The sequence below is a fragment of the Drosophila ficusphila genome, unplaced genomic scaffold, assembly GCF_018152265.1.
Source record: "Drosophila ficusphila isolate 14025-0441.05 unplaced genomic scaffold, ASM1815226v1 contig_286, whole genome shotgun sequence".
In the NCBI taxonomy this organism is placed as follows: domain Eukaryota; kingdom Metazoa; phylum Arthropoda; class Insecta; order Diptera; family Drosophilidae; genus Drosophila; species Drosophila ficusphila.
In genome coordinates this window covers 5,014,621-5,041,678 of record NW_025064189.1, presented here as the reverse complement: position 1 = coordinate 5,041,678, position 27,058 = coordinate 5,014,621, and the positions used below count along the sequence as shown (strand labels likewise).

Sequence of the window (27,058 nt, the reverse complement as noted above, 5' to 3'; positions counted from 1 at the left end):
TACTGTGACGTTGTGTAAAACAAGGTCAATTCTTGACTTTTATTTGTTATTTAATACGAGGATTTGTCTTTGTTTTATAATTTTTCTAGAATATGCTAGGGATTGCTATCGGCAGCCTGTTTGGGCAGCGGTGTTCGGTGCTTGTGGCCAGCGAGTTGAGCCCGCGAAAGGACGCCGCCGTCGCAGGTGACGCAGTGGTAGTGCGTGTGCCTCAGGGCGTATGAGCAACCTGCAGAATCGCACGGCTCGTTTCCGCCCACCTTGCGGAATCCTGCACTGCGCACATAATCCTGGCGGAGGTGCAACCTCCGGTGGGCCACCACCTTGTTGGAGTCCGTGCACACGTAGTCGCACTTGCGGCAGTGGAAGTGGGAAGTCTTCCTCGAGGACGCCGCACCTGCCTCTGTTGGATCTGCAAAAAAAAAGAGGAAATGTTACTAAAACTTATTAAATTCTAAATTAGGAAGGAAATGTTTGAAACAATGCTTAAAAATAGTACAATTCTTAAAGCTCTTATAAGGAATTAGGTTTTTTTTAGGGAGTTAATAACATTACAGTAAATGGATATAAGAAACACAGCTTAACGACATTTTTTAAAAGAAAGAACAACTAGGCTTTCAGTTTGTTTAGTTTTTGTATGCAATTGTCCAAATATTGCAAAGAAATATTTTAAAAATGTTGCAATATATATAAAGTAAAAATAAAAAAAAATTTTGTTGATTCATAGTTTTAAAACTAAAATCATTTTCCTGAAAAAAACTGTGGAAAAGGACAATCCAAATTTGATGACTTACCCAGCCGGTTTGGATGATGGGAATCTGTTCCTCCTCCACCCGCTGAAGAGGCATAAGAACAGCTGGCCACTCCGCATTGCATGTTGGCCCGAAACTGGCGGAAATCGTCTCCCATTAGAGTGTCCATTCGTTCATGACGCGCCGTATGTTGCACAAACCGCGTCTTGTCGCAGAAACTGTAGTGGCAATCGCGGCGATTGCAGTGAAAGTGCGACTGGTGATTCCGGTAGCCGCATCTTTCGAAGCCGCAGTCCTCGTTGAAACGGAACTTCAGGTAGCCACTGGGGATGTCGTGATCCCGGATTCTCTTCACCGGAGGCCGTTGAACGGAATCCGCCGTGGAATTTGAAGCTACGGTTGCCGTTGCACTGGCAGCTACATTCAGGAGCATCAGCTTTTGATGGGCGGCATTCTCCAGCAAAAGTCGCATATCCAGAAGTGGTCCAGATACCGATCCTGATCCGGATACTGATCCAGGTAATGCCATGGGTTGACTGGCGGCCGCCAAAATATTGGGTAGTAAAAACTGTCGCTGGTACAAATCGATCAGCTGCTTGAATTGCAGCAGATTCATATTCAAAGCTGGTCCCACTGTCGAGGAGTTTGGTTCGGAAAGGGAAGAACGCATGCTCAGATCCTCTGGCTGATCCAATTCTAGGTCTGCCGACTCCCTGCCACTTATGTATCTTGAAGATCCAGCTTCCGGCACTTCTTGATGCCCAGCTGAACTCGCATTCTCCGGATAAAAAGTTCCCGCTGCACGAACAACTTTAATTAAGTAATAAAATTAAGTTTATATAAATTTAAATCAAAATTTAAATAGTTTTGAATATATATCTTAAGCAAACTAAACAACAACTTACCAGAAATTTTATCCAGAGCTCTACTTGGCATATTCTTTGACGGGACTGCTTCTAAAGGTTCTAAAGGCTGTAAAATAGGCTAAAAATGTATGGAACATTATTAGAAACATATTAATTACTTAATTACTAAATGTTTTAGTACCTGTGTTAAAGACTCGTTGCGGCAACTGCGAGACTGAGTCTCACTCCTCGCTGTTGAAGGGGAAACATGAACAGAGCTTCTCTTGATTGAATGATCCGCTGGGGAATTCAGTGATGGGGCCCAAACTCGAGCCCTTTTCCGGTTCCGACTAGAAGTGAGATCGGTGGCTGATCCGTCGTGATCCGCTATAGAAAGACGATCCTCTGCATTATCCTGTAGCGAACCACTGGAAACTGGAGTTCCTTGAACGGAGTGATCGCTTCTCTCCAGTTTGAAACTGGTGAAGATGGCCTGCGGCGAGTGTTGTGCCTGCAGTGAAAAAAAAAACGGAAAAAGGCAGAAAACAACAACTTATATTTCTATATTTGTTGACAATCGAAATCTATCTGCGATATTCCACGCAGCAATGTGGGCGCCTTTCATGGAATTAAATTACTTTGGCATGGCAGGGCCGTACTTGCTGCCGTTGTTGTCATTGTCATAGTTTTCGGATTTTGAATTTTGGATTTATGACAAACAATCGGCGCGCAACCAGTTTATTACTCGTATTTCCGAAATTACTGTTAATGTTTGTCGTTGGCCCAAAATGTCACTATTTAAATTTTGTTCACGCATCAAATCAATAATAAAAACGAAAAAAAAGAGAGAAAGAACGAGTGAAGTGAAAAAGCCAAAAGCAAAAACAAAGGAGAAACCATTCGAAATTAAAAACACAAGTGCAACGCGTAGATACCCTAAACGATCCAAAAATAGGATTACTAAAATGGCACTCAAATATTTTTCCCAAAAGTGGAAAATAAATAAATTATTATGTAGAAAGATGACATCGTAATCAGTTAAATATATTTAAAGCAGGCGAAAAAGGTAAAAGGAACAATAGGTAACCGAATACTGATCTACAATTCACTAAATTTCCCTCTTAATTCAGAAATAGTTTTCACTACCATGCAGAGTATATGACCCTCTCGTGTTCACTTATAACAATAATTACACCGAAAATATTGAAAGACAATGAAACGAGTTTGGCTTTACCTGATAAGTTGTGGCTCACACACATAAGCACACACCTTATTTGATTAAATGCGATATAAGTGTGTATAGAAATTATTATTATTTTTATTGCTATTGTTAGTGGTGTATATCATTCCTTTCCATCGCCGTTTGGGATTATCGAAGGGGCCCGCGAGCTTGGGTGGGTGGTGGAGTGAGAGGAGATCCACCCATTGCACCACCTTGATTCCTGCGACCAATTTGGGTCACCTTTCCCCCCTTTGCGCTCTCAAAGTTGGCGCGGCTTACTTCCCAAAAGAATGCCACAAATGGCAATGGACAAAATATTTATTCAAATTTCTGTTTTTATTCACACACACAGTGCACTGAAAAAATTAATTGAATTGGCAACTCAATGGTGCACACTTTTTAAAGGGTTTTAAGGAAAAGGAATTTTAATGTAATTTAGGTTTTCTTGTTCTTATTTACTTATTAAGTGAAATCTTAAAACTGCCTTTATATAAGTTTTTTACAATATTATACCTTTGGCTCGTAAAAAAGCTAAAAAACTTATGTAATTTAATTTAAATAAAATAATGATATTAATTATATTGAAAATACATACTCAAAAATAAATTGTCAATAGATTTGGAATGAATTCTCAAGACTTCTGTGACTCCCGAAAAAACATATGTAAGTTTTTTCAACTCCCTAATTTTGATATAACAATATTTCATAAAAATGTGATTTTTTTTCAGTGTACTGGCCATGTTAAATGTGCTCACCAAGGAGAGTGACGCGTGGGCTGGGTAATCGTAAACACACAAGTGCGATGTGGTGCGTGTGCATGAGCTTGGCTCGAAAAAATGTAGAAATTATGAAAATGACAGTTAAAAGCACAAAATGCTCGTCGCCGGGGGAAGGGCGTTGGGAGGGGGTGGCAAAATGGGGAGGGGAGGGTAGGATTGGGGGCAGGCGGGGCAGGTGATCCGAGTGCCAAGAGAAGTGCCGTCGACGACGCTAGACGGGCAAATGAAATAAATGCGGAAACACTCGTTGTCAATATTAATATGACGAATATGGCAAAAACCAAATCCGAAAACTCAATTCAACGCACAGCACACAAAATGCCGCATTAGGCTCCCTCGATCGTTGGGGAAACGGTTGAAGGGGCGGGGTGGGACGAGGGGGGCGTGGCAGGGCGCTGAATGGCTGACGTTGCACACAAATAGGCGCAAATTCCTAATTATAATTGAGCTTCGATCGGGTCGCAGACACACGGAAAAGGAACCAAGCAACTGGGTCGAGTCAGTGAACAAATATTTTCACAAGAACCTCGTAATTGAATCGGAAAATGGAATAAATATTAAAAGAATGGGGGAGTGTGAAAGTTACTTTTTAAAAGCAATAATAACCCTTATTCTACTTTTTACTTTTTAAAAATCTAAAAACCCATTTACACTTATCTTATTAAGAGTACAATAATTGAAAAAAATATTAAAATGAAAACTTAATCTTCTAGAATTCCAAATTCTAAAATTTAATTTTAAATAACTGTATCTAATGGAGGATTAAATTACTCATTAAAAAATGTAGAAAAAATATAAAATAATTGAATTGGTTTACATCCAATAACGGAATAGAAGCATGATTGATTTTTTCTTGTTTACGAGTAAAAAAAGTGAAAAATCTTTCAAAAATTATACTAAATATTTATTAGCATTTATCTTTCCAATACTCACGCTTTTGTAGACCTCCACAAAGCGATTCTTTGGCGGACGACCCCGCTTGCGATTGAAGAAGCCATCGATGGAGGTGATCTGGGTGGGCTGACCATGATCACTTGGACCGGGGGATTCCACCTCGGCGATGGCACTGCTGCTGGACTCCATTCCGTGGTCTTTCTCTATGGCAGCTGGAAACCAATAAGAACCGAGTTAGCAAACTGATACTGAAGGAAATGCCTGACTCGTGACTCATTCACCCTACTGCCACGGCCACTCAGCAAAAATCGAGGCGAATTGCCAGAAAAAGGGGCCTTTGACCACCTTGAAAGGTTAACACCCGATCGGAGGTCAGGTTTCGGCGCCAGGCCCTTTGGCAATTGCACTTGTTCGCGTCTATCGCTCTTTCTTCATAGCGAAACATTTCTTCCGCGAAATTCGTTTATTTAGGTTTATTTGGAATTTTTGTACGAAAAAGAAATTTAAATAATTATATATTTGAACAAGAAATTAACAAGACTTAATAAACTAATGGTGAAACTAAAGTATTATATATTTATAGTCATTATATCTCTGAATTGGTTGCCAAATATGCAAATAATATAAATTTTCTTTAAATTAATCAAACGCTGTTGTTGCATTTTACTATTTAAAATTGTGGAAATCACAGTTTATACTGTTAAGTTTAGATTTTTATAATTTATAAAATTGTATAAAAATAAAAAAAGAGTATGATTTAAATAACATTTATGTACCATCCAGCTTTTTTGAATCACAACACATTATGTTTTCAGGAATTTTTAATTTCAAATGTAAAAATAGTAATAGAAGTGGTTCCATAAAAAGTATGTAAAAATCCCCTAAAATTACCTATAAATCTCAAGAAATACTTGTTGATCCCTTGACCAACTTGAATAACTCTTCGAGTGTATGTCTCTGCCAAAAGAATGGCAACTGGCGACTTCGCTGGAACACTTTGCATACATGTGCTGCATATGACTCGATAGGGATCGATATTTGGCATGCGAGCGTGCGGGTGGCACTGCCAGTTCCCGAGAGATCTGCACTGGATTAGTGGCGAAATCTGAGGACTCTTTGGCAACGAAGGTGAGTAAACAAGTTGATCGCCTGGCCGGCCAAGTACAATGGCCGAATGTTGTCAAAGGGCTCGGCGGAATGGGTGGTCCCACCAATTAAGCCGAGCTCCTTGGCCGCCGACGATTGTCTGCCAACGATTAGTCCGCTTCGAGCTTAAATGCCTTGCCCACCTGAGATAGACATCTTACATGGAAGAGCGTTTTTAGTCATTTATTTAGCGGTGCCGCGCATCCATATCCATATTATTCAATTCAATTCGATCCGATGCACTCACTGCCGGCCGCGATGCCCAAAACAAAAGAGCCGATTCTTGAGATTGCCAAGCCATTAACCACCAGCAATTGACAATTTGAAGGCAGGCAGTTTTATCTCGGCATCAGATACACAAACACACATTCAGAAAAATATATCCGAGTTATTCTACGTGTTGCACCACCCACCAATTATATGTTGCACATTGCTGTTGCTTTCGTATCCTGGAATTTCGTTGGTTTATATGGATTCTGTTCACACTTTGGTTGGGTAATTATCACCAACACTCAACTGGAATTTTATGAAATGGCGCCGAATAAATTTAAATGAGAAATCGAAGCCTCAACGAAACGCGTCCACCAGCGACAAGCAACCACGATCGAGTGGCGAGCGGATCGCCAAAGCCGCCGATTCGAGCCGGGCCAAAACCGAAGCTCAAGCACGAACCAACCGTCAGCTGATCCATTGACCAATTCCAAATACAAGAGATCTCTGGGCGAAGGCTCTGGCGTTCTGAGTGAAATCAAAGATTTTGTAAAGAAATATAAATTGGTTTAAATAAAAATATTTAAATATATAATATTTTCAAGTGCTCTTAACAAGTGCCTTTTGTTATTATATTAATTTTAAGTCCACTTCAACAACTATTTTATTATCAACACATTGATCAATTTTTGATGCCAAATAATAATATGCTTAAAACAGAAAAACAAGTCTAAAAAGAAGATAAGAATTTTTACAGGAGTAAAATCCAAAAATGATTTCATTATCTAGGAATTATTTCGAGGGTAATATAAAAAAAATGCTAGAAAAATATTTGCGATAACAAAATTTTTTTATTAACAACAACAAGTCAAGTCCATGAAAGAAATAAAAACAAGAGTTACAGGATCCAGAGCAGTATTCCCTATGACGAACATCCCCACCAATTGATTTTGGCAGAGGTCAAATGATATCAATAATATCAAAAGAGGGTTAAATGATCCTTAGATGCTTTAATCCTTTTTGCCGCACACACACTGGCGGATCCTTCGGTCGAGGTCACGAACCATTTTGAGGAGCTCCTGGCAGAGCGATTCCCTTCCAGGACATCCTTTGCAGGGCTCTCCTCCAGGACCACAAGGCTTGCAACCACTTGGTTTGGTGGGTTTCGATGGCTTGGTGGGTTTAGTACAATCCGTTGGCTTGGTAGGTTTGGATGGTTTGGTAGGCTTAGAGGGCTCAGTGGGTTTAGATGGTTTGGTGGGTTTGGATGGCTTGGTGGGCTTGGATGGCTTGGTGGGTTTGGATGGTTTTGTCGGCTTAGATGGCTTGGTGGGTTTGGATGGCTTCGTGGGTTTGGATGGTTTGGATGGTTTGGTGGGTTTACTGGGCTTAGTGGGTTTAGATGGTTTCGTAGGTTTGGATGGCTTGGTGGGCTCTGTGCATTCCGTTGGCTTTGAAGGCTTGGTTGGTTTGCTTGGTTTAGTGGGCTTCGAAGGTTTAGTAGGCTTAGAGGGTTTAGTTGGCTTGGAAGGCTCTGTGCATTGCGTCGGCTTGGTTGGTTTACTTGGTTTGGTGGGTTTCGTGCATTCCGTGGGTTTGGTGGGTTTTGACGGCTTAGTTGGCTTAGAAGGCTTGGTTGGTTTAGACGGCTTAGTGGGTTTGCTTGGTTTGGTGGGTTTGCTTGGTTTGGTGGGTTTTGACGGCTTAGTTGTTGTAGGTGTTGTCCTACAAGTGGTTGTTGGTGGTTTGCAAGTGGTCGTTGGTGGTTTGCAAGAGGTTGTTGGTGGTTGGCAAGAGGTTGTTGGTGGTTTGCAAGAGGTTGTTGGTGTTTGGCAAGAGGTTGTTGGTGGTTTGCAAGAGGTTGTTGGTGGTTGGCAAGAGGTTGTTGGTGGCTTGCAAGTGGATGTCGTCGTAGAAGGTTTACAAGTGCTCGATGTCAATGGACAACCAAGATCCGTACCGTTAGCAAAGCCAATTAGCAGGATGCTCGCTTTAAGAAAAGAAATCGATTAGTGTATCTATTAAAAGTATTCCCGATTCCCGTGAGGATCGGTGCTACATACCTAGGATAAAGGCAAAGGTCAGTTTCATGTCTTTCTTTTAATTGAATTGACTTGTTCAATTGGAAAAAGCCCACAAACTGATAAATTCCTTGGGGATTCCTTGCCTTTTATAGGTACATTTGGTTCCAAAAATGCATTTCTAAAAATGGAATCAATGGAACAAACCATTTGTCAATAATGTAAACATGCGAACCAAGACTTAATATTTTCGGGTTCAATCGATCGAGCTGACTTAATTTTAGAAAAAGATAAACTGCTGTTAAAAAGTGCAATTGCCTTTATTGCTAGGTGAGTTTATTTATATGTATTAAACAATATAAAAAGTTTTTAAATAAAGTTTAATTATAAAAAAAAAATACTCGTGGAACTAATCTTCGTCAAAAGTTAAAAATATTTACGTAAAAGTCTTAAAAGCAAGCAGGGCCGGAGAAACAGTTTTGAGTGGGGTGATGACCTCACAAATTTTCAATATCCCCCCCGCCCCTTTTGTTTCAAAATCATTCCAAATCATGATGAGGGAAACACTGTTGACATAAACATTGGCGCCTTCTTGTTCGTTTTTTTGAGGCGCAGCATTCCGCTCTCGCTGTTTTCGAAAACTATTATCGCTTTTCAGGCAAAGCCACATTTGATGCAATCGAGAAACGGCAGGAGGTTCCGTTTGAGTTGTGCTTTCCACGGTGGTCGCAAATGAAGTTGTTTGTGGCACGATATATGATGGATCCTGAATTGAACAGAATATATTTTTTAAAAGCTATTTTAATAAAACAACAACACCAATCAATCAAAATGCAACAGGTAAAAAAAACTATTTTAAATGTAAAATGTTAATTAAAATCCATTTAATATTAATATAATGTTAATTTAATGTTAAAATAATGTTAATTTAATATAATGTAAATGTAATGTTAACTAAATGTTAATTAAATTAATATGGCCACGTCAGCGACAATGATAATTAGTTATTTTTTTCGTTTTCTTGCACCTATAATTCCCAAGTGGTTCTGGCTGATTCGTAGTGGGATACCCCTTGATTTTGGCCATTTTCTCAGTTCTCCGGGATGACCGGCAGTTTCTCTAAGAAACTTTTTCCGGTCTCTGGAAGTGTGTGTGTGTGCGTGTGTGTTAGTGACGTGGTTCCAGAGTGGGAGAGAATATCTGGCCAACTCCTCCTACTGGAGTCCACTCCCGGATGCAGTGCATCATGGGTCGACTCCTCCTACTGGAGTCCACTCCCGGATGCAGTGCACCATGGGTCGACTCCTCCTACTGGAGTCCACTCCCGGATGCAGTGCATCTTGGGTCGACTCCTCCTACTGGAGTCCACTCCCGGATGCAGTGCATCTTGGGTCGACTCCTCCTACTGGTGTCCACTCCCGGATGCAGTGCACCATGGGTCGACTCCTCCTAGGATGCACTGCATCATGACCTGACTTGGCATGAACTTAAAGGTGCCCGATCCCTTCCTGCATGCAGTGGACTCCAGGATGCAGGGCATCCAAACCTGAAAAGGTGAGTTGCTGTTTTTTTTTAATTATGTGATGACGTGGCTTTTGTTAAAAAAAATGCAGTTAATTAATTCAATTTTTTTATATTTTTTTTTTCAGGTTTTTGGTTGTGTATTTGGCTGATTGCAGAAAATAATTGGTGACACCATCCAACTTGTAACTTGAAGTTCGACATCAGGATGCACTGCACCAAGGTTATTACGCAGTGAGTACATCCTTTAGACAATAAATAATTAAGTTATATATTTTAAGAAATCATAAATATTTTGACAAAGAAACTAAAAGCAACAGATAAAGATCTGAAAGTTTTCAAGAACATGAAAGAAATTTTAAAGGTAAATTTTATCAAATATTGAACTTGAAGTACATGAAAATCAAACACAATTAATAATTGTAAACAAATAGAGACATATAATATAAATATATAAATATTTATTATATTTTGTTTGTTTTTTTTTATTTAATTTCAGGGTAAAGTGTTAAGTGTAAATGTTGCGAATAACGTGGTTGCGGTGATTATCTTACTTCAAGAAGACGAAAGATTGCAGTGCAGATCAAGGAGCTAACTGAGTAAGTACCAATCTGAAAAGATTTATTTATGATAACCTCATAGTTATTTAAGTAGTTGTTACATTAAGTTGGAAATGCTTAACTTGGCAAGTATTTGGAGAGTTACTATCTATCTATTTAAATAGAAACTGAGGACTATTTAGATTTCTTAGTTTCCATACGAGTTTATTTCCATCTTCGTCTGAATTATGATCGTTCCTTCTTTATTAATCTACTTTTTATACTTTACTTTACATTGACACAATGATTTGATTTGACATTTTATTTTTATTTATACATTTTACTTTTCTGACTTCCCAGCAAATACACAAACCTTTGTTATTAATTTTAGAGCGCCCAAAAGAGATACAATTTATAGACTCCTTACTTTAATTCTTACCAAATTGTCTTTGCTGTACTATAATTCCCTCTCAAAAAATTAAACTAAACCATATAATAACAACTTTAACTCATGGTTCAAAATGAAATCTAGCTTCTACCGATTTCCAAAAGCAGATATTAAGAAATGAAAAGAGCCCTTTTATTAATTTAAATTAATATTTAAAAAAAACATTTTCTTAAATACTTTAGCTCATAATAACGCCTATAATTGGGTTAGTCGTGTCTGTTTTCCAGCTGTTTGCAAAGTATTTAATTAAGCAAACAATAACTCTTTTCAATTGATACGCACTCGGTCAGGAAATCAGTCGATTATTATTTTTGGACAAACAGACAAAGCTGTCACGAAACCTAGTAGATCGCTATAAAAGAGGCTTGTGGTACTCCAATCAATCACAACACTCGATACCACCATTTCGAAACAATTAAAAGTTTCTTCCATTAGCGGTCTCCGAGAATTCTAAACGATATCTAAAGATGAAGTACCTCTTCGTTGTTGCCCTTATTGCCTTGGCCATTCAGTGTGCCTACTGCGCAACCGGAACAACTACAACTACAACAACTACAACAACCGCTGCCTCGACCACAACAACAACCACAGATGCAACAACCACTACAACAGCCTCTTCCACCCACAAGAAGCGTTGTTGGAAGGGCAACAACTGGTGCCACACCAGGATTCCCAATAAGAAGTGCAAGCACCCAAGAAGGTGCCACAAGACCGTCGTTATTGTAACTCACAGGAAAAATTAATCGAAACCCTTGCAAAATAAAATAAATATTTCGAAAAAAAACTTAACATTTTTTGATGGTAAAGTTTTCCTCATTTCCAAATTGGTTTTTGCAGCAACAACTGATGATTTCAAAATGTGAGCTCTGCAATATTATAGCTAATAAACGTGTAAGGAAACCTCTGGAGTGTTTTGCCAACCCATCCAAAATTCATGTTCGTGTTCATGTAAACAACACATTGAAACGACAATAATAACAGAAATTGTACGGGTTACAATATACACATATTTCATCTTAAATTTAAAAATTAAAAAAAAGATGCCTGGTTTTATAATAAAAATAATCCCTTTGAAATTACAAAGGTTAAATAAAAATTAAGAAGGTGGACCTTACATTGATGATTGGAAATCAGGACACAACCATCCTTGTTGAAATTGTTTCTAAGTGAAGACAGTCCATTGCTTGCAACGGATTTTCTTAAGGGGAACTACTGCAAAAGGATCTCATGGAAACTATACGCAGTGTTCAGCAGAAGATTGGCAAGAGCGTTTGAGAAGAAAATGCCTGAATGTTGTAGAAACTCAACTAATGCGAAATAAACCAGTAATTCAAATACATGAAATCTTCTATTTAATATCTCCGTTGGTGCTGCAAAATCGAGTACACTATGATTCTCACTGGAAGAGTGGGAGTATAAGTGGGATTTAAGGAAAACCCCGAAATAAAAATAATTAAAATTGTTGCTATGCATATGTTTATTCAGGCATAAAGTCCAAGGAATCTGATTAATTTTTCCTGTGAGTTACAATAACGACGGTCTTGTGGCACCTTCTGGGGTGCTTGCACTTCTTCTTGGGAATCCTGGTGTGGCACCAGTTGTTGCCCTTCCAACAACGCTTCTTGTGGGTGGAAGAGCTTGTGGTCGTGGTTGTTGCATCTGTGGTTGTTGTTGTGGTCGAGGCAGCGGTTGTTGTAGTTGTTGTGGTTGTAGTTGTTCCGGTTGCGCAGTAGGCACACTGAATGGCCAAGGCAATAAGGGCAACTACGAAGAGGTACTTCATTTTAAATGATGGTGGGGTATTTCGGATCTTCTGGATAAGAATCGATTGGATGTTGTGACTTACTGAAAATTTACCGACCACTTTTATAGTAAACTCCCAAGTTCCGCCTTTAACGCGTTCTTCCAAAGCTATTTACTTTATACTATATTTGCCAAAGAACCATTTTGGTATCGGTAATAATCGCTTTAGGAAACTATTTTTTGGGGGAAGTTGGGTAGAAAAGTAAATATAAAATTATTTGACAGGTGGCGACAAATATTTAAAGACAATTTATATGTTAGTTGGAAGTAAAAATCCATAAAACTGATTACAATACAACGTATGCCAGAATTTCAAAAAAATTGGTTTACTATTATTCCATTTATTCCATTCCAGTAAATAAAAAAGATATTAAAAAGAAAACCACATTTTTTCACATTTAAAAAATTTATTGTTTTTTTTTTTTGTATTTTTTATTTTTTAATCAACTTTTACACAGAGAAAAAAATTAAATTGCAATTTTTGCATTTGTTTGTTTAATTTGATTAATTAAAATTTGTTAAATTGCTAGAATTTGTTAAGCGCTACTAAAATTTAAATTTGTTTTGTTTCATTACATACACTCATAATCATATAGGTAGTATATGGTATACATATATAATATATATTTTATTTTCCCCGCTCATTCCTTCTTTTCAGATCTTGCTTTAGACTCGGTATTCGTTAAAGACCTATTGCCACATATATGTATAATGGAAATTGTTATATATAAACAGTATTTCGTCATATAACTTTATGGTGTAAAACACTGATTCTCGTTAACGGTAGTCTGAAACAATTTTCCATTCCCTTGAATTTTTGATTTGTGGTAAATGAAACAAGCGCAGATTTGAACTGGACAAAAATTCGGGAGGGAATCGGATTTTTAGATTTTCCTTAGCTGATTGAGCGTAGCTGCCAACGAAGGCAGATGAAGCCGTGAACTTATAATGAAAATGATAATGAAATCTGGCTCAGATTGCATATGGTGGGATAATCGTTTGAATTAAACGTCCTATCGATAATCGAAGATGCCATACTGATTTCGGTCGCAATTGGAATGCAGTTTCAATTTAAATTTATTTTCGGGGACTGTCTAGTTTTTGAAGGGATCTCTAGATTTGCGGATTGAGTTATTTGCTTTCGATTTCACTTGAGGCGTTCGTTTAATTGATTTGTTATTTGATTCTTGAATGCATTAATTGGTTCCCTTAAACAACACACACACATACATTGAAAATATACATTAGTACTGCCGTAGTAGTAATCATAATATTTGCCTTAGTCGGTAACTCTGTAGTTTGTAATAGAATGTGTAAAAATTCTACAATTTATATAGATATATCCATACATCTATTTTACATTCATATATAGAACTTTCTGCATACCCATGCATAAATACATATTTATATCCGCTTGCTTATGGGCTTGATACTTGTCACGATTTTTGTTTTCGCTTTCTTTTTGTTTTTGGTTTATCATTATTGTTTACAAAATACTTTGAGGAGCACTGGACAGATCTAAGATTCATTTCTTTCTTTGTATCTCTATACAGTTTCACTTATCCATGGAAAACGTAACGAAAAATCCTCCGAACACTGGAGATAGTTCTCTACTTCAAAATACAATATCCGATTTAAAAAGAAAAAGCTCAAGAAAAACCACATTTAAAGCGCTGCGAGTCCTACAATCTTACAAAGCCTGGCAACTTGTGAACAAAAACTTTAACCGATTAATATGGAAAGATGTTGGGCAAACCATATCGGAAGATCTACAAATTAAAATCTTCTACAACTACTTGGTTAATAATTTCATCAATCGAACAAAAGGAAATGATTTTAAATGATTTCTTTCTTGCTTTCTGCAACTTTAGTTAAAATTACTTTGTTGATTATTAAATAGATCACATTCATGGTTCTATTTCTTTACTTGCTTTATTTATGTTCACATTTAATTAGTTAATACAGTATATATAGAATTTTTGTTTTCTTCTCATTTATTGCTGCTACGGTGGCCCTATTTATGTACATATACTATATATATTTAATATATGCATATGCTTATGTGTGTGTTTGTGTTTAATGATCAAATGGAGTTAAAAAACGTCGATACTTGAGTCTGAGATGGCTAAAACATTCGTTATGCGTTAGAGGGCTGTTGGCATTTTACACCTTGGTTAACCTAAATAAGTTTAAAGAAAGTTTTAAATACCTAAATTGTATTTTCGCTTGTGTAATTTTCCTTCCGCTCTTCACTTTATCATATAATGAGTTCTTCATCTTATTAGTCGAGATCTTTGTGGGATTGATTATTGATGGAAAAGAGTACTTAGTTAGTTTAATTTAAATTATTGCAAATGTTTTTTTGTATTTCTTGGTTTTATAAATAAATTCTTGTTTGCCATTGCGTGTGTTTGTTTGTGGGTGTGTGTTATGCACGAGTATAAACTACAATTAACCTGTCAAATACTTGGGATTTGTTTTGTTTTTGTTTTTTGTTTTGTGGCGTATGTGAGAGCTTTAAGAGGTCTGTCATTAACAACAGATATAATGAATTTTGCTTTGCCTTTACGACTTCACTTCTTTGTTTTGTTATTCTACGCTAAAAATTATTTTAAAATTTATTAACACAGATGACTTTATATTTTCCGAAAGTTTTTGCTTCTGCCTCTTCACAATAGTTACCCATTTTTTTTCATAAATTTTTGCTTGTTTTTTTTTTTTTTTATAAATAATTTCACTGCTTACATCATTCGTTAATCAAAACAATTTGTTCGCCAACTAACTAGCCAAAATGTATCCATAAATGTATATAAGTTAAATATTTTATCCGCTTCCTATCGATATTCATCCTTTCTTCCTTATCAATTTTGTTTGTTTGTCATATCGTGTTATTATTGTTTGTTGTTGGTTTGCATTTGTTTTTACGTTAACTAAACTACAGATAAACACACAGCTACGCACATTGAATGAAATCTTCTGCTGGATTTTAGTTTAGTTTCTCTTGTTGTTGATTTCGTTTTTGCTTGTTTAATATTAAAATCTTACATTAGAAACACATCAAATATTAGAAATATTTTTCATATATATCTATATATGTATATTGTATATTCAGCCACTTGGCCACACTTTCCTCGCAGAGTTTGGAACTCTGTACAAAACAAGAAAATAATAATATTCAATTAAAATAATAATACAGAGCTTAATCGTACATAGGTGGAAATATTTTGAGAATTGTTTGAATCTATTTTACTAACATGAATTTGTTGGTTCTCTCTAAAATAACTGGGCACCGACTTGTTGAGTGTCGGGATCGAACAAAATTTCGAAATAATTTCCAATCTGTTCAAAAATTCTGCAATCGATTTCTTGGTGTATGTGAGTGTATTCGTGAGTGTGTGTATGCGTTTTTATCAATATTCATAATTATTATATAATATCACATCAACTTTGTTTTTATATTTGTTATTATTAACTTTCCTCTTTTCGCTTCGGTTGATCGATTCCGATTCGTATTGTTTGCTCTCAAATATATATAGAAATTTGTTGGTTTTCTTTATCTCAATACAGTATATAGATGTATGTATGTATGCATGCATTTAGAAGTAATAGCCTAATTGAATCGTGACAAAAAACATGTACTCATTATTATGCATTGAAGTCATACATAATAGTTAAGCTACATTTGATTCCTGGATTATGATGATGATACAAGGTGATGGTGTACACACATCCATACATACAAATGGGGTTAATACTCTATACTTCCATCCGGGGGTTTTGCCTTTTGTATTCAATTTAAAACGGATCACCGACAACCGTTCACTGAGTGAAGTTTTCTTCTGCTTGTCTGCCTTATCGTTTTACAATATTTTGAATATTCCTTATGGTTTTGTGTGCTCTTCTCTTTCTCCTCATTTTCAATACTTCTTTTTTTTTTGCAATTTTTTTCATTTTTCAAAAAGTACCTTTTTTGTTTAAGCCAAAAAGTCAGTCCAATAAGAGTTTTGAGTTGCCTGCAACTGCAGTTGATTTGTTTTTGTTTTCGTTTTGGTTTTTTGGTTTTGTTTTAGAGCTTAGGTTCCAAAATAATTGTTTTTGCTTTAGCGTAGAGTTGATTTGTTATTTGCAGGAGTAAGTTGATAGTTTGTGGTCCAAAAGTTTGCCTCTACGGGTTAAACATTATCTCTCCGTATTCCATCATAAAGATCTTGAGTCTTGGAGATCGCGACCGAGGAGATGTTTGCTATTGCGATTGCTGCTCTTATTTCTGCTGCTGTTACTGTTGTTGTTGTTGTTGTTCGGAGGGATTGAGTTTTGAGCAGCCCAGCGATCCTGGTTCGCACTCCATGCGGCTCCTCCGTCGAGCGACTCACTCCGATGGGTAAAGCTTGTTCTTGGTCAGCGTGAAGTCGGGACTGATGTTGATGGTATTGCTACGGGTGAGGTTTCTGAAGGGAATCGAAGAGCTATTTAGTAAAGGTGTTTAACCGAGTTTAGCTCAAGTTTACTCACTTTATGAACTGCGGCAGCAGGGAGGTCCAGCCGCTCTTGTCCTGCCTCAAAGTCAAGTACAACTCGAATATGGATACCGTATCCGGGTCCACCTTGAACGAAGCAATACGCCTGCAAAGGGAAATTAATAATTAATAATTTTTCAAAAATTTATAAACAAAAAATTCCAACCTGAACTTTAAAATAAAATAATTTTAATTAAATAGAAAATCAAATGAGTTAGATTAAAACAATTTTTACATTAATTTTCCCCAATAAATTTTTGTAGTGTATGAAAACGAAGAGCGGGATTTTTAAAACCGATAAGACTATCCAGTTATTGCCCATGTACTAACCTGACTTTATTGGGCTCGCTCTCGAACTCGATGAAGAGCGTGCAGGCCCGCTCGCCGCACGGCTCCCGCTCCGACATCCGGATGATCTCGGCGGCGATGCGCTGCGTGAGGTCGTTGGGCAGCGTGACCTCGGTGCAGGCCAGGTGGCGTCTCTTGGCGTCCCGCAGCTGGGCCTGCAGTTGTTGCGACAGTTCCCGCACCGCGCTGGCGCTCACATCGTCCAGGTTGTCGGCGGCGCCAAATCGAGCGCCGGCCGTCGACTGCAGCGGCGAGGCGGGCAGTGGGTGCTGATACTGATGCTGCTGGGCGGTACTGGCCAGCACGTTGGTCATGTACGCGTGGTGATAGGCGGCTGCACCGCTAACGGGCACCTCGAAACTGGCCGCCGCCATCGGGGAGGTGGCCTGTTTGGGAGTGCCCACTCCGGTCCCTCCTCCGCCACCCGCCAACGGACCACCGCCTCCCGACGCCGGGGGCGGCGCAATTGGGCGGGTGTTGAGAGCCTGATGCTGTCGCATGTGCAACACGGAGGCCGGATGGCCATCAACCACGTCGACGTCAAGGACTCCCTCGCCAACGGCTGTGTTCCCATTCACCACCGCGGTCAGCTCCGCCTCCTCCTCCAGCGGCGCCGTTGAAGATTGCCAGTCTGCAAAAACCAGAGAATACAAAAATCAGTTAAAATCGGTTAAAAAGTTTAAAGTTCCATTAACAAAGGAAAGTTCTCTGAAGCAATCAATGTCTAGAAAAACGCATTTCAAAAGATACGCATTGAACGCATTGTAAGTTTCAAATATTTTCGATTAAAAATCAAATAAACAAAACTTTTAATTCATCTATTGTATTAAAAATTGGGGTTTTTTATAGCTCCATTTTTCAAATACCTGACAAGTAAAAAAGCCTCCAAAACATTTTAAATGCCTTGAGCCATTGAACCACTGTTAACACGTTTCTCTCGATTCACGCGAGAATCGTGTTAGGAAATGTTTGAGTTACGGAAGTTTGACTGTAGTAATGGATGGCACACCGACCGGCAAAGAGTTTTACTTGGGAATGGGAATGGAATCGAAAAAAATCAGCTGATGTGTGAGACTCGGAATCCACAATTGAGTTCCACGCGATGGAACCGGAAAGAGTGCAGTGCGCAGAATCCCCTTCCAAGGAGCGAAGGGGGGCGAGGCGGGGGCGGGGGAAATCACCTGGCAACAACAGCTGGAAAATCAGCCGTTTCCATTTCCAGCTGACGCTCACTCTCTCTCTTTTTCGCTCTGTATCTTTTTCTCTGTCTCTCAAGTCAGCAGTTTATGCCGCTCCCCCTTCGATTTGACCCCCTTCGCACGACTTCCTCTCCGCCACTTGCTTTTATTTCTTTTGCTGTTACTTTATTACCCGTCCGACCAGACAATAAAAAAAGCGGAGCTCAACTCCTCTCAAAAACTTAACTTCACTGAGCTCCAAATGAAATGGCACAGTGGGACGAATCGTTAAACAAGTTTTTGAATAATCATACCCAAAAAAAGAGGGAGGTTATTAAAACAATATTTTCTTTTAAATTAATGTTAGCGACCATAACTTTATTTTTTATTCTAAGGGTACTTCGACAACAAATTCCAACTCCTTATGACTCTCTGTTCAATAAACATGTCACTGCAAGTGCAGCAGGCGGACACAAATTAACTACTTGGCTTGTCTCGACAACGTCTTGTAATTAGCGCGGAAACTCTTTCAAGGGGTTGCCTCCTATCACCATAACATATTCCCTTCTTTTTCCCCATGCCGCCCACTGTATAATCATTGCAACGTTGCTGAATGGACAATTTGCTCTCGTTAGCTTTGCAAGTATCTCTCTCTCCCTCGCCCCAACCCCTGCATCTTGCACGCTCTGTCGTTCTTTAGTCTTCCATCTCCCTCTGGCTCCTTGGGGCGCTGGGGGAGCACACCCGCGTAATTAAGAAATTAACGGCACATGTTTGCGGCTCTGCATGTGTCCACATGTGTGCATCTCTCTTCCTCTTCCACACCCACTCGATAGCCCGTCTCTTTCCCACCACGAATGTGTTATTGGATTTTGTCAAGTGCCGTTGTCTCCACAAAAGGGTTTGTGCAAAGTCAAAAAAGCGAAAGCCAAAAAAAAAAAAAAACCAAATACATAAAAAAACCGACAACGACCACACACTTAATTACAAAACACACAAACAAATGCGTACATTGTCAGTATGGATGTATGTACTTCTGCCACAACTGGGAACAAATTAGAAGCAACAAAAATTTTACCCATAAATGAATAAAATCTTGTTATCTTTTAGAGGTAATAAAAGAAATTCTATAAATCGCACCTATACATGTATCTTAAAGGTTACTCCGATTCTCTCCGATTCTCAATTTGCTCGACAAAAATTTTTTAAAGTTGTGAATTTAATCCTTAAGGGTTTTAAATCATTTTTTTTTTTGTTTTTTTCAGAATTAAAAAAAAAAGGCAATTAAAGGTAACAGCATTACATAAAAAGTGTAAGTTATGGACATTAACTATAATTATCGATTCCTTAACAAATACTTTTAAGATCATTTTATTACACTTTACAGATAAACTTAAATAAAGATGAAGACTTTTACATACATATATGTATGTATATATGTACGTATATATGTTCATATGTATGTACCTCGACAGTGCCTTTTAACCATATATATGTATGTAGGTAAATAAGCTCGTATTTATATATCTATGTACGCACATATATGTGTGTACATAAGTTAAAGGATGAACATTCAACCATATGTACATACATATGTATTTTGTGGGTGGTGTGTTTCTACATATTTGTATGCATATTTGCTTTTGAAAGAGAGATGGGCATATTGATGAACAGACATTCCCCCTCAACCTTGTCTACCCCTCTACACTTCGCTCTTCCCCTCTCTTACTTGCCGCAGCAATCGTGGAGCATTTGTGGTTGTGTATTTTGTGCATTCGAAATCAACAAGAACAACAACTCAGGAACCCAAGAATGTATAACAATACCTGCAAAAAGAAGAAGCACCGACGCAGCATCAGCCCATCCAAGTTAACGGTACACCGCAAACATCACTGTTCTTGTTCTCTTGTGTTTTCCTGTTGTTGTGTAGCGTGAATGAGAAGCAAAGAGGGGGCGCGGGGGTTGAGGGAAAGAGTGGGCGATATTTGAGCTTGGGGCTTATTACTTGGCTCTCTTAGTGCGTGACGTCGCTTGGCCTTGAGATTCAATTTTCGTGCATTTTGAAATGACAATGATGTTCTTACAGTGCATGTACATATACCTTGTAAGACTTTTAATAACTTATACACCATTTGTAATATACTTTATTAACAAAAAAAGTAAAAACTGATTTTAGGAAAAGTAAAGAAAAATTCAAAAAATTTAACCAAAATTTAGTTAATAATAATTTTTTGTATTATTTTTCATCCGTTGTTTACACTAATAGAACTAGAATAAAAGATGGCTCGGCTGGTTTTGTTATTTTTAGACCTACAGCTTAATTACCAAAGTAAACAGTTTGAACTGTTATCAAAGTTAATTGTTCGGTTCCATTCTATTTTGGATCTTTAATAAAAGTACGCTAATCGAGTTAAATTGGATGTAAGACGCTCCATGAACTGTGGCTCGTATGGGACTGTGTATGATTCTTCATATGTACATACATACATACATATGTGGGTCTGCATGTATTTTAGTTTTTTTTTTTTTTTTGAATCAATAAGCAGTTTATAAATAATTCATGACAACCAATTTTGGCAGTCATTCGCATTTGGCCCCCTAATGGAAATCTTTGGAAACAGCTCCGAATCTAAATTTGACAAACCTACGCATGGGGTTGATAAATATTAAATCAAGTTCTTTATAACCCTTTTTGCAAAGCCCAACAGGAGTATACATTTGTAATTGTAAGGAAACTAAAATGAGAGGGGGCACTCACATATGTATGTACATATGTATGTAATTTAATGCAAAGAAATGTATTAAATAATTAAATAACAATATTGCCACCCTCTCCTGTCAGCCCAGTTTTTGTGCCTCTCATTTTCTGACATCTTTTTTTGGGGACTTTTACTGTATGGTTTTGTAATCAAAGTGTGTTCAAATCATTTCCAAATCAAAACAGAAGCACAGCAATAATTTACTAAATTTAGTTTTATGTAATATTTAGTGTGAATCTTTTTATTACTGTTTTTAAAAATAAATTAAGTGTTCTTAATACTTCTACTATTATTTTTAACCCAGCTGTATATATTCTTTATGGAGAAAGAATAATGACCATGTGTGAGTGCTGGTGAGGCTGGCTTGTTCGTATGTCCTTCGAAAATAAAATTGCATGCGCTCAGTCAGTCATGAAATTAAATTGACTGCAAATACATACGTTGCCAGGGGCGTGGAAGGGCGGTAAAGGGGGTGGTACAGAGTCGGAGGTTTGGTGGGGTCTGCAGAGCTTTGAGCACGATGCAAGCCAACAACAAGGTGGAAATGTAACCAACGCGGCCCCCTCAGCTTTTTTCACGCCGAATCTGTCCATTCCAGACCATTAAGTCTTTTGATTAAAAAGAAATGGCCCTATATTTTGCATTGTTATCTATGTAGCATTTAAATTTACCCCAAACTTAAAAAAAAAACTTTTAACAATCTTTTAATACAAAAAATGGTATGCTTTCGTGGTTTATATAAACTTTCTGTCTTTTAATATGACAATCCCGGACATCGCTTAAAAAAAACATGAACAAATAAACTTTTAATTACGAGACTACAGATAAGCCATACTATAAACTACGTATGTAAATACAGATAAGCCATAACTATCCAAATCATCCTAATGTTGAAGAAAGTATTTACATAAGTTTGCGTCGGCAAAAAAGCGTTTGCATAAAAAAATTTGTTAGCGGGTAACGTCTTCGGTATACTTTTAATGTTAGATTAACATCATTGTATATAATTGAATATAATCATATATTTTCACTAAAATATTCACTTTTTTAACAAATATTCCCGCTAAAATTGGCAACACTGCGAGTAACGGTAAGTCTGCGGGAGTGTGTGTGCGAGGCGACATGTTGTTGCATGTCGCTACCACCGCCGCTTGTTGTGTTGTGTTCGCCTCTGGGTGATTTTACATTTTTTGCTGTTTTTGGCTTACGTGCTACGTGGCTATATGCATATGCAATCCCTCCATTTTGCCCAGACGGCTGTCCCCCGTCTAATTTGCCCAACTCAACTCTTTCTTGGTGCCGTGGTGCAAAGTTTAAAGTGACAGGATTAACAGGATGTTGCATAATCCTCCCGTCAGACACATGAACAGGATATGCCGGCCTGGCTTCGGACAGGAACAAAGTGCAAAATGCATAATGCAAATTTTACATTTTTGCAACCCCGCAAAACAGAGTTTTATCGGGTTGTAAAAAAGCACACAATTTCATCAATGAACATTCTATATTCGTTTCCCAAAAAAAAATGTTTTAAAACTGTGGGAATCCGAAAAGTAGGAGTTGTGTGCACGACTATCTCAATCAAAATCAAAAAACACTCAACGCATTCCATTTGAAATTGAAAAAAAAAAAACATTTTCCTTTGGCTAAAGAAATACTTGAATAAATGAATTTTATAATCTCTGGAAAATTTGCTGAAGACATCAAATGAAATGTTCCTGTACGCTATAAAATTAATTGAATAAAAAAAGAATAATAATGGCCCATAAACATGAAAAATAAAAATGTTCGTGGCACATTAAAATATCCGAAATGTGCCTTAATTGAGAATTCTTGCAAGAAACGACCGGAGTGGATTTTGTAAGTTCACAAGGTGAGCAGCGACCTTAAATTTAGTTTTAATGTGTGGCAGGGCATTAAAATTAATCAAGCGTATTAACAACACAGTAAATTTGTATTGCTTGCTGTTTGTACGCTTGTGCCGCATTTTATAACTTCTGAATCAAAAATGTTCTCTGATTCGAGACCAATAAAAAAAAAATCGAAATTTTACATTGACTTTAATTTTAACAAAAGGTGTTGTTTTTGGCAATCAGAAAAAGTACTTTTGTTTCACACACGATTTTTATATTTTCAAAGTGCTTGCTAGAAAAAACTTTCTATAATTGTTGAACTTTTTTTTACACAAGTATCACTGCAACTTAAAAACTTTTGCACTTTGTGATTTACTATTTAAATAAAGCAAGGTTTTAGTTTAGCACTAAATTCATTTTTCTTCAATATATTTCAGAAAACAGCTTGAAATTGTTTGTAAAGTTTACAATTCCAAACTTTTTATGAAAATTCCGCAACAGATAATGTAATTAAAAAGTTATCAAAAGTTTCTTAAAAGTTTGCAACTGAGAGAAGAAAAATAAAAACACTCCAACATAAGAAAATTTATCACAGCACCTATGTAAGTTCACTTCACAGAAATCCTAAGTTGTTCAGTAACTTTAAAACTTAAATTTATTTAGCTGTTAACTTACCTTTAATTTTATTAACACCGAATTTTCCCTGAATGTGATTTTGTACTGAGAGCACTTCCATCTTCATAGAATCGCCGTTGAAACTGCTACTTTGTGTGTTTTCAGCCGAGTGTGGTTTTCAAATTAAAGCCTGTCGCCTGCTCCCGAATTCGGTATAAAGATTTCGATCCCAATGCTAATCTCGACCGATTTTCGTTGCGTTTTATATATTGCGTGAGTGTGGATAGTTGTACTTAACGTACGTATAGAAATGCACTTTAATCACAAGAATTTGATTTTATTTCGCGTGTGTTGGGTGTTTGTTGTGTGGCGGTGAGAGTTCGATTTTCCAGCGACAGCGTTTAACAAACAATTGGAAAAGTATCAACAACTAAATTTGTTATTCTAGTTAAACATTTCAATTCAATACATGCTAATAAATCAACGCAAATTGCCGCCCCGTTCAGCTCTCTCTCGCTCTATTTCTCCTTTCCTATCTCGCTCTGTCTGGTTATTTTTTTTAATAAATTTAAGCACAGCACATGGTTTTTGATTTAACTCAAGACGTTGTTGTTGGTTGGACAGAGATTTTCAATTTATTTCTTCGCTTGCTTTGCTACATATGGCGGAGTTTCAAGTGCTGATGGCTGCGTTTCAGTAGAAGTGTTCTTTCTGCTTTGCCGTTTTCTGTTTCTATCTTTTGGTCCGATGCTTTTTTTGGCGGCCGCGTACGACTGCGGGATTTTCGGTGTGTGGAGCGTATTTAAAAACGGAGCTTCAGTTTTGCCAGAGAGGCACCTTTTGGGCTCTCGCTCTCTCTCTCTCTCTCTCTTTGCCTTCCTCAACGCTCGCTCAGCTGTGAATCGTTTGCTTGTGTGGGTGAGAGCAGCGCGGCGAGAGAGCTTGGAAAATAGAAGAAAAACTGGACTGCGGCTGCTGCTGCTGCTGCTACTGCGGCAACTTCGATAACGGGACACACTGGAGAGCTGAGCTGAGCGGAGCGGAGCAGTTTTCCAAACAGTTTTCCAAAGCTACTATCCGGCCGGCTCGCGTGCTGCTGCTTTTATACCGATTTTCCGCGAGGGCAGCGCTGCCGGCGTCGCAGCTTTTCCTTGGCCGTGAACTCTCTCTTGAGCGTGCTGTCTCTCTCTCTCTCTTTTCTGCCGGCCAGCTGCTGCCGATCATGTGTTGCCGTCGCCGTCAGCTGTTGTTGTTCGAGCTCAAGTCCACTCAAGAGCGATTGAGTTATTTGCCAGTGCTGCTCTCTTGAGCGATTCTGGAGAACTCTTGAGCCTTAGAACAGACTTATTGAAAAATTTATGACACATATTCTCTTTAAGTCGATTTGCAAAAGTGCTCAAAGGGAAACAATTTAGAAGCCTTTTAAGAAGTATATATTTGAGATTTACTCTCAAATAACACATCTAATAATACATATACATATTCATTTTTCACTTGAAGGTTTGCTAAAAACAAAAATTTTTTGAGATCTTTTGGGGATACATTACTACTTTTTTAATTAAATAAAATTATGTGAAAATTGTTTATTTTATTTAAATGTATAATATTTTTAAAGTTGAAAAATGCATTTAGGAACTTTCCACCGATCAAAATTTTTTTTTATTGAATTCAATTAACAAACCTTATAGTTTTATTGGTTATGAGTTCATAAAAGCGGTATTGTTTTTGGGGACATCATTGATAAAAACAACTTTTAGGATTGCAAATATGTTGTGAATATTAACGTTACATTAACATTAACATTAACAAAGTTTTAGCCGGTTTCTTAAGCTTTTCTTAATTTGTCATTTGGTCCTTTTTTTATTCGAATTTCGTAGGACGATTTATGGTGTTTTGGGGAATACGTCGTCCGCACACACTTGTGCATATATCGGCGTATATATAGTATAGTACAGTATGTACATATGTTGATGGCCATATATCTGGCCTTTACCGGATGACAAGACCCATTGTACCGCCTCTCGTTCTGGTGGAAATGGAAGGGAAAAGCAAGAAAATGGATGAAAATGCTTCGCCGACACAGGGCCTGTCACTGTTTTAACAATTCATCTTAATAGAAATAAAAAATGGCGCCGCTGGCGTTGGACAGTCCGGCCAACACTCCCCCTCAAGCCGCCCTTATCCCCCCTATCCCCCCTATAGCCACCCATTCCATATCGGATATTCCATATCCACCACCCACTCCCCTTTTCCTATTTGTCACTTGGCTCGTTGTGGGTGCTCCGCTCTCCATTGGATCGGCTTTTGGAGAAAGCATCCGTATTTCCCTCGTCTAGCTGCCTCTATTTTTTTTTCGTTTTTTTTTTTTTTTTTTTTGTGTGGCATTCGGGGGGATTTACACATGTCAGTTAATGCTGAAAAAATGTTTACACAACACAATTGCCTGGCGGAGGGCGAGGGGGTGGGGGCAGAATGCCCAGCATGGGGCTTCTGCCGCACCGATGTACAGAGAAAGAAATTAAAATAATAAAAAAAATAAGGGAAGACTGGCCATAGACCACTGCTGCGAGATGCCCGCTGCTCACTCTAAAAAACTATGTTTCCATTTAATGGTTTCTTTTTTTTAAACAAAAAACCACTATGCAAAAGTCAGACTTTAATCATACTTTGGGTTAGAAAATATGAAAAAATGTGGGAGCTGCGGTACATGAACTAAAGCTGATCTGTTGGTCAAATTTTAAGAGCTTTTTCTTGAATAGTTGAAATATATTGCACTAAGTCAACAAGGAAAATACATTAAACATAAAAATCATATTTTCTGCTGGATAATTATGAAAATGTTTGTGGAATACATTTCTAAGCCAATATGAAATGCTTATTTTGTTGTATAACAATAAATACTTAAAGAAATCTTTCAAACTATACATTTCTTTTTTTTACTTAAAAAAATTTATTTGTAGAATTTTTTTGTTACTTTGAATTTAAAGGTTTTTTTTTTCAACTGTATGCCAAAAGTTTTAAAGGCCAGCACTCCCTCATCTTCTTTTGAATTTTTTGTTGCCACGCTGCAGCAGTGTCGAACAGGATAAAAGTCAGTGGCATACAATTAATCAAATGCATGATTTATGTGAGTGAGTGCCACACGAGTTTAACCTAAATACGTCCCGTCGGGAGTTAGCCAAATGAGATGTTCAGGGCGGCTTACAACTCCCCTTGCCAAAATCAACCCATGGCAGCCTAATAGACCCTGTCACAATGTAAAGGCCTTTATTTTGCGAAGAACTGGCACTGCTTTTTAAAAAAAGTTTGCTGAAAGCATACTGATATTACTACATAAAATCCATTTAGGAAAAATGTGAACTATTTAATAGAAAAACGATAAGTTTCAGGGTAAGTTAAGAAGGTAAAGATCTTACCAATAAATTGTATATTTTACAGAGAGCGAAGGTAAAGCGAAAATTGAGTTAAATTTTATTGTTGAATAAGGTTATTTTTAAAACGTGAGAGGTCCAATGGGTTAAGAAGTTATTTTAGCATTTTTCTTCAGCATAATAAAAAAAAGGAAAACTAGCTTTTCAACTAACAAAAAGTGCCATGAAATCCATATAGCG

At 37.6% G+C, this 27,058-nt stretch overlaps 4 protein-coding genes across 5 annotated transcripts; 1 reads left to right on the top strand and 3 right to left on the bottom strand.

Moving 5' to 3' along the window:
- Positions 1–29: 29 nt before the first annotated feature.
- LOC108100663 lies at positions 30–6,231 on the bottom strand. Of its 2 annotated transcripts, none has more exons than XM_017204675.2 (6): positions 5,384–6,231; positions 4,532–4,704; positions 1,800–2,108; positions 1,658–1,736; positions 795–1,562; positions 30–412 (listed from the first exon to the last, which is right to left on the bottom strand). In XM_017204675.2, exons 1-6 carry the CDS (start codon positions 5,535–5,537, stop codon positions 96–98), a joined length of 1,800 nt encoding a protein of 599 aa, XP_017060164.1. In that variant the 5' UTR covers positions 5,538–6,231; the 3' UTR covers positions 30–95. The 2 variants fall into 2 exon arrangements, with proteins under 2 accessions (XP_017060164.1, XP_017060165.1); XM_017204676.2 differs by having other exon boundaries at positions 6,052–6,231.
- A 4,523-nt stretch (positions 6,232–10,754) lies between these two features.
- LOC122319902 (protein new-glue 1-like) lies at positions 10,755–11,166 on the top strand. Its single transcript, XM_043207772.1, has one exon. It carries the CDS (start codon positions 10,845–10,847, stop codon positions 11,118–11,120), a length of 276 nt encoding a protein of 91 aa, XP_043063707.1. The 5' UTR covers positions 10,755–10,844; the 3' UTR covers positions 11,121–11,166.
- Positions 11,167–11,827: 661 nt separating this feature from the next.
- Positions 11,828–12,217, bottom strand: LOC122319895 (protein new-glue 1-like). The gene has a single exon (XM_043207753.1). It carries the CDS (start codon positions 12,158–12,160, stop codon positions 11,885–11,887), a length of 276 nt encoding a protein of 91 aa, XP_043063688.1. The 5' UTR covers positions 12,161–12,217; the 3' UTR covers positions 11,828–11,884.
- A 3,850-nt stretch (positions 12,218–16,067) lies between these two features.
- LOC108100477 (protein charybde) lies at positions 16,068–24,516 on the bottom strand. Its single transcript, XM_017204409.2, has 4 exons — positions 23,508–24,516; positions 17,028–17,676; positions 16,693–16,803; positions 16,068–16,628 (listed from the first exon to the last, which is right to left on the bottom strand). The coding sequence occupies exons 1-4, from the start codon at positions 23,572–23,574 to the stop codon at positions 16,550–16,552; spliced, it is 906 nt and encodes a 301-aa protein (XP_017059898.1). The 5' UTR covers positions 23,575–24,516; the 3' UTR covers positions 16,068–16,549.
- Positions 24,517–27,058: the final 2,542 nt, after the last annotated feature.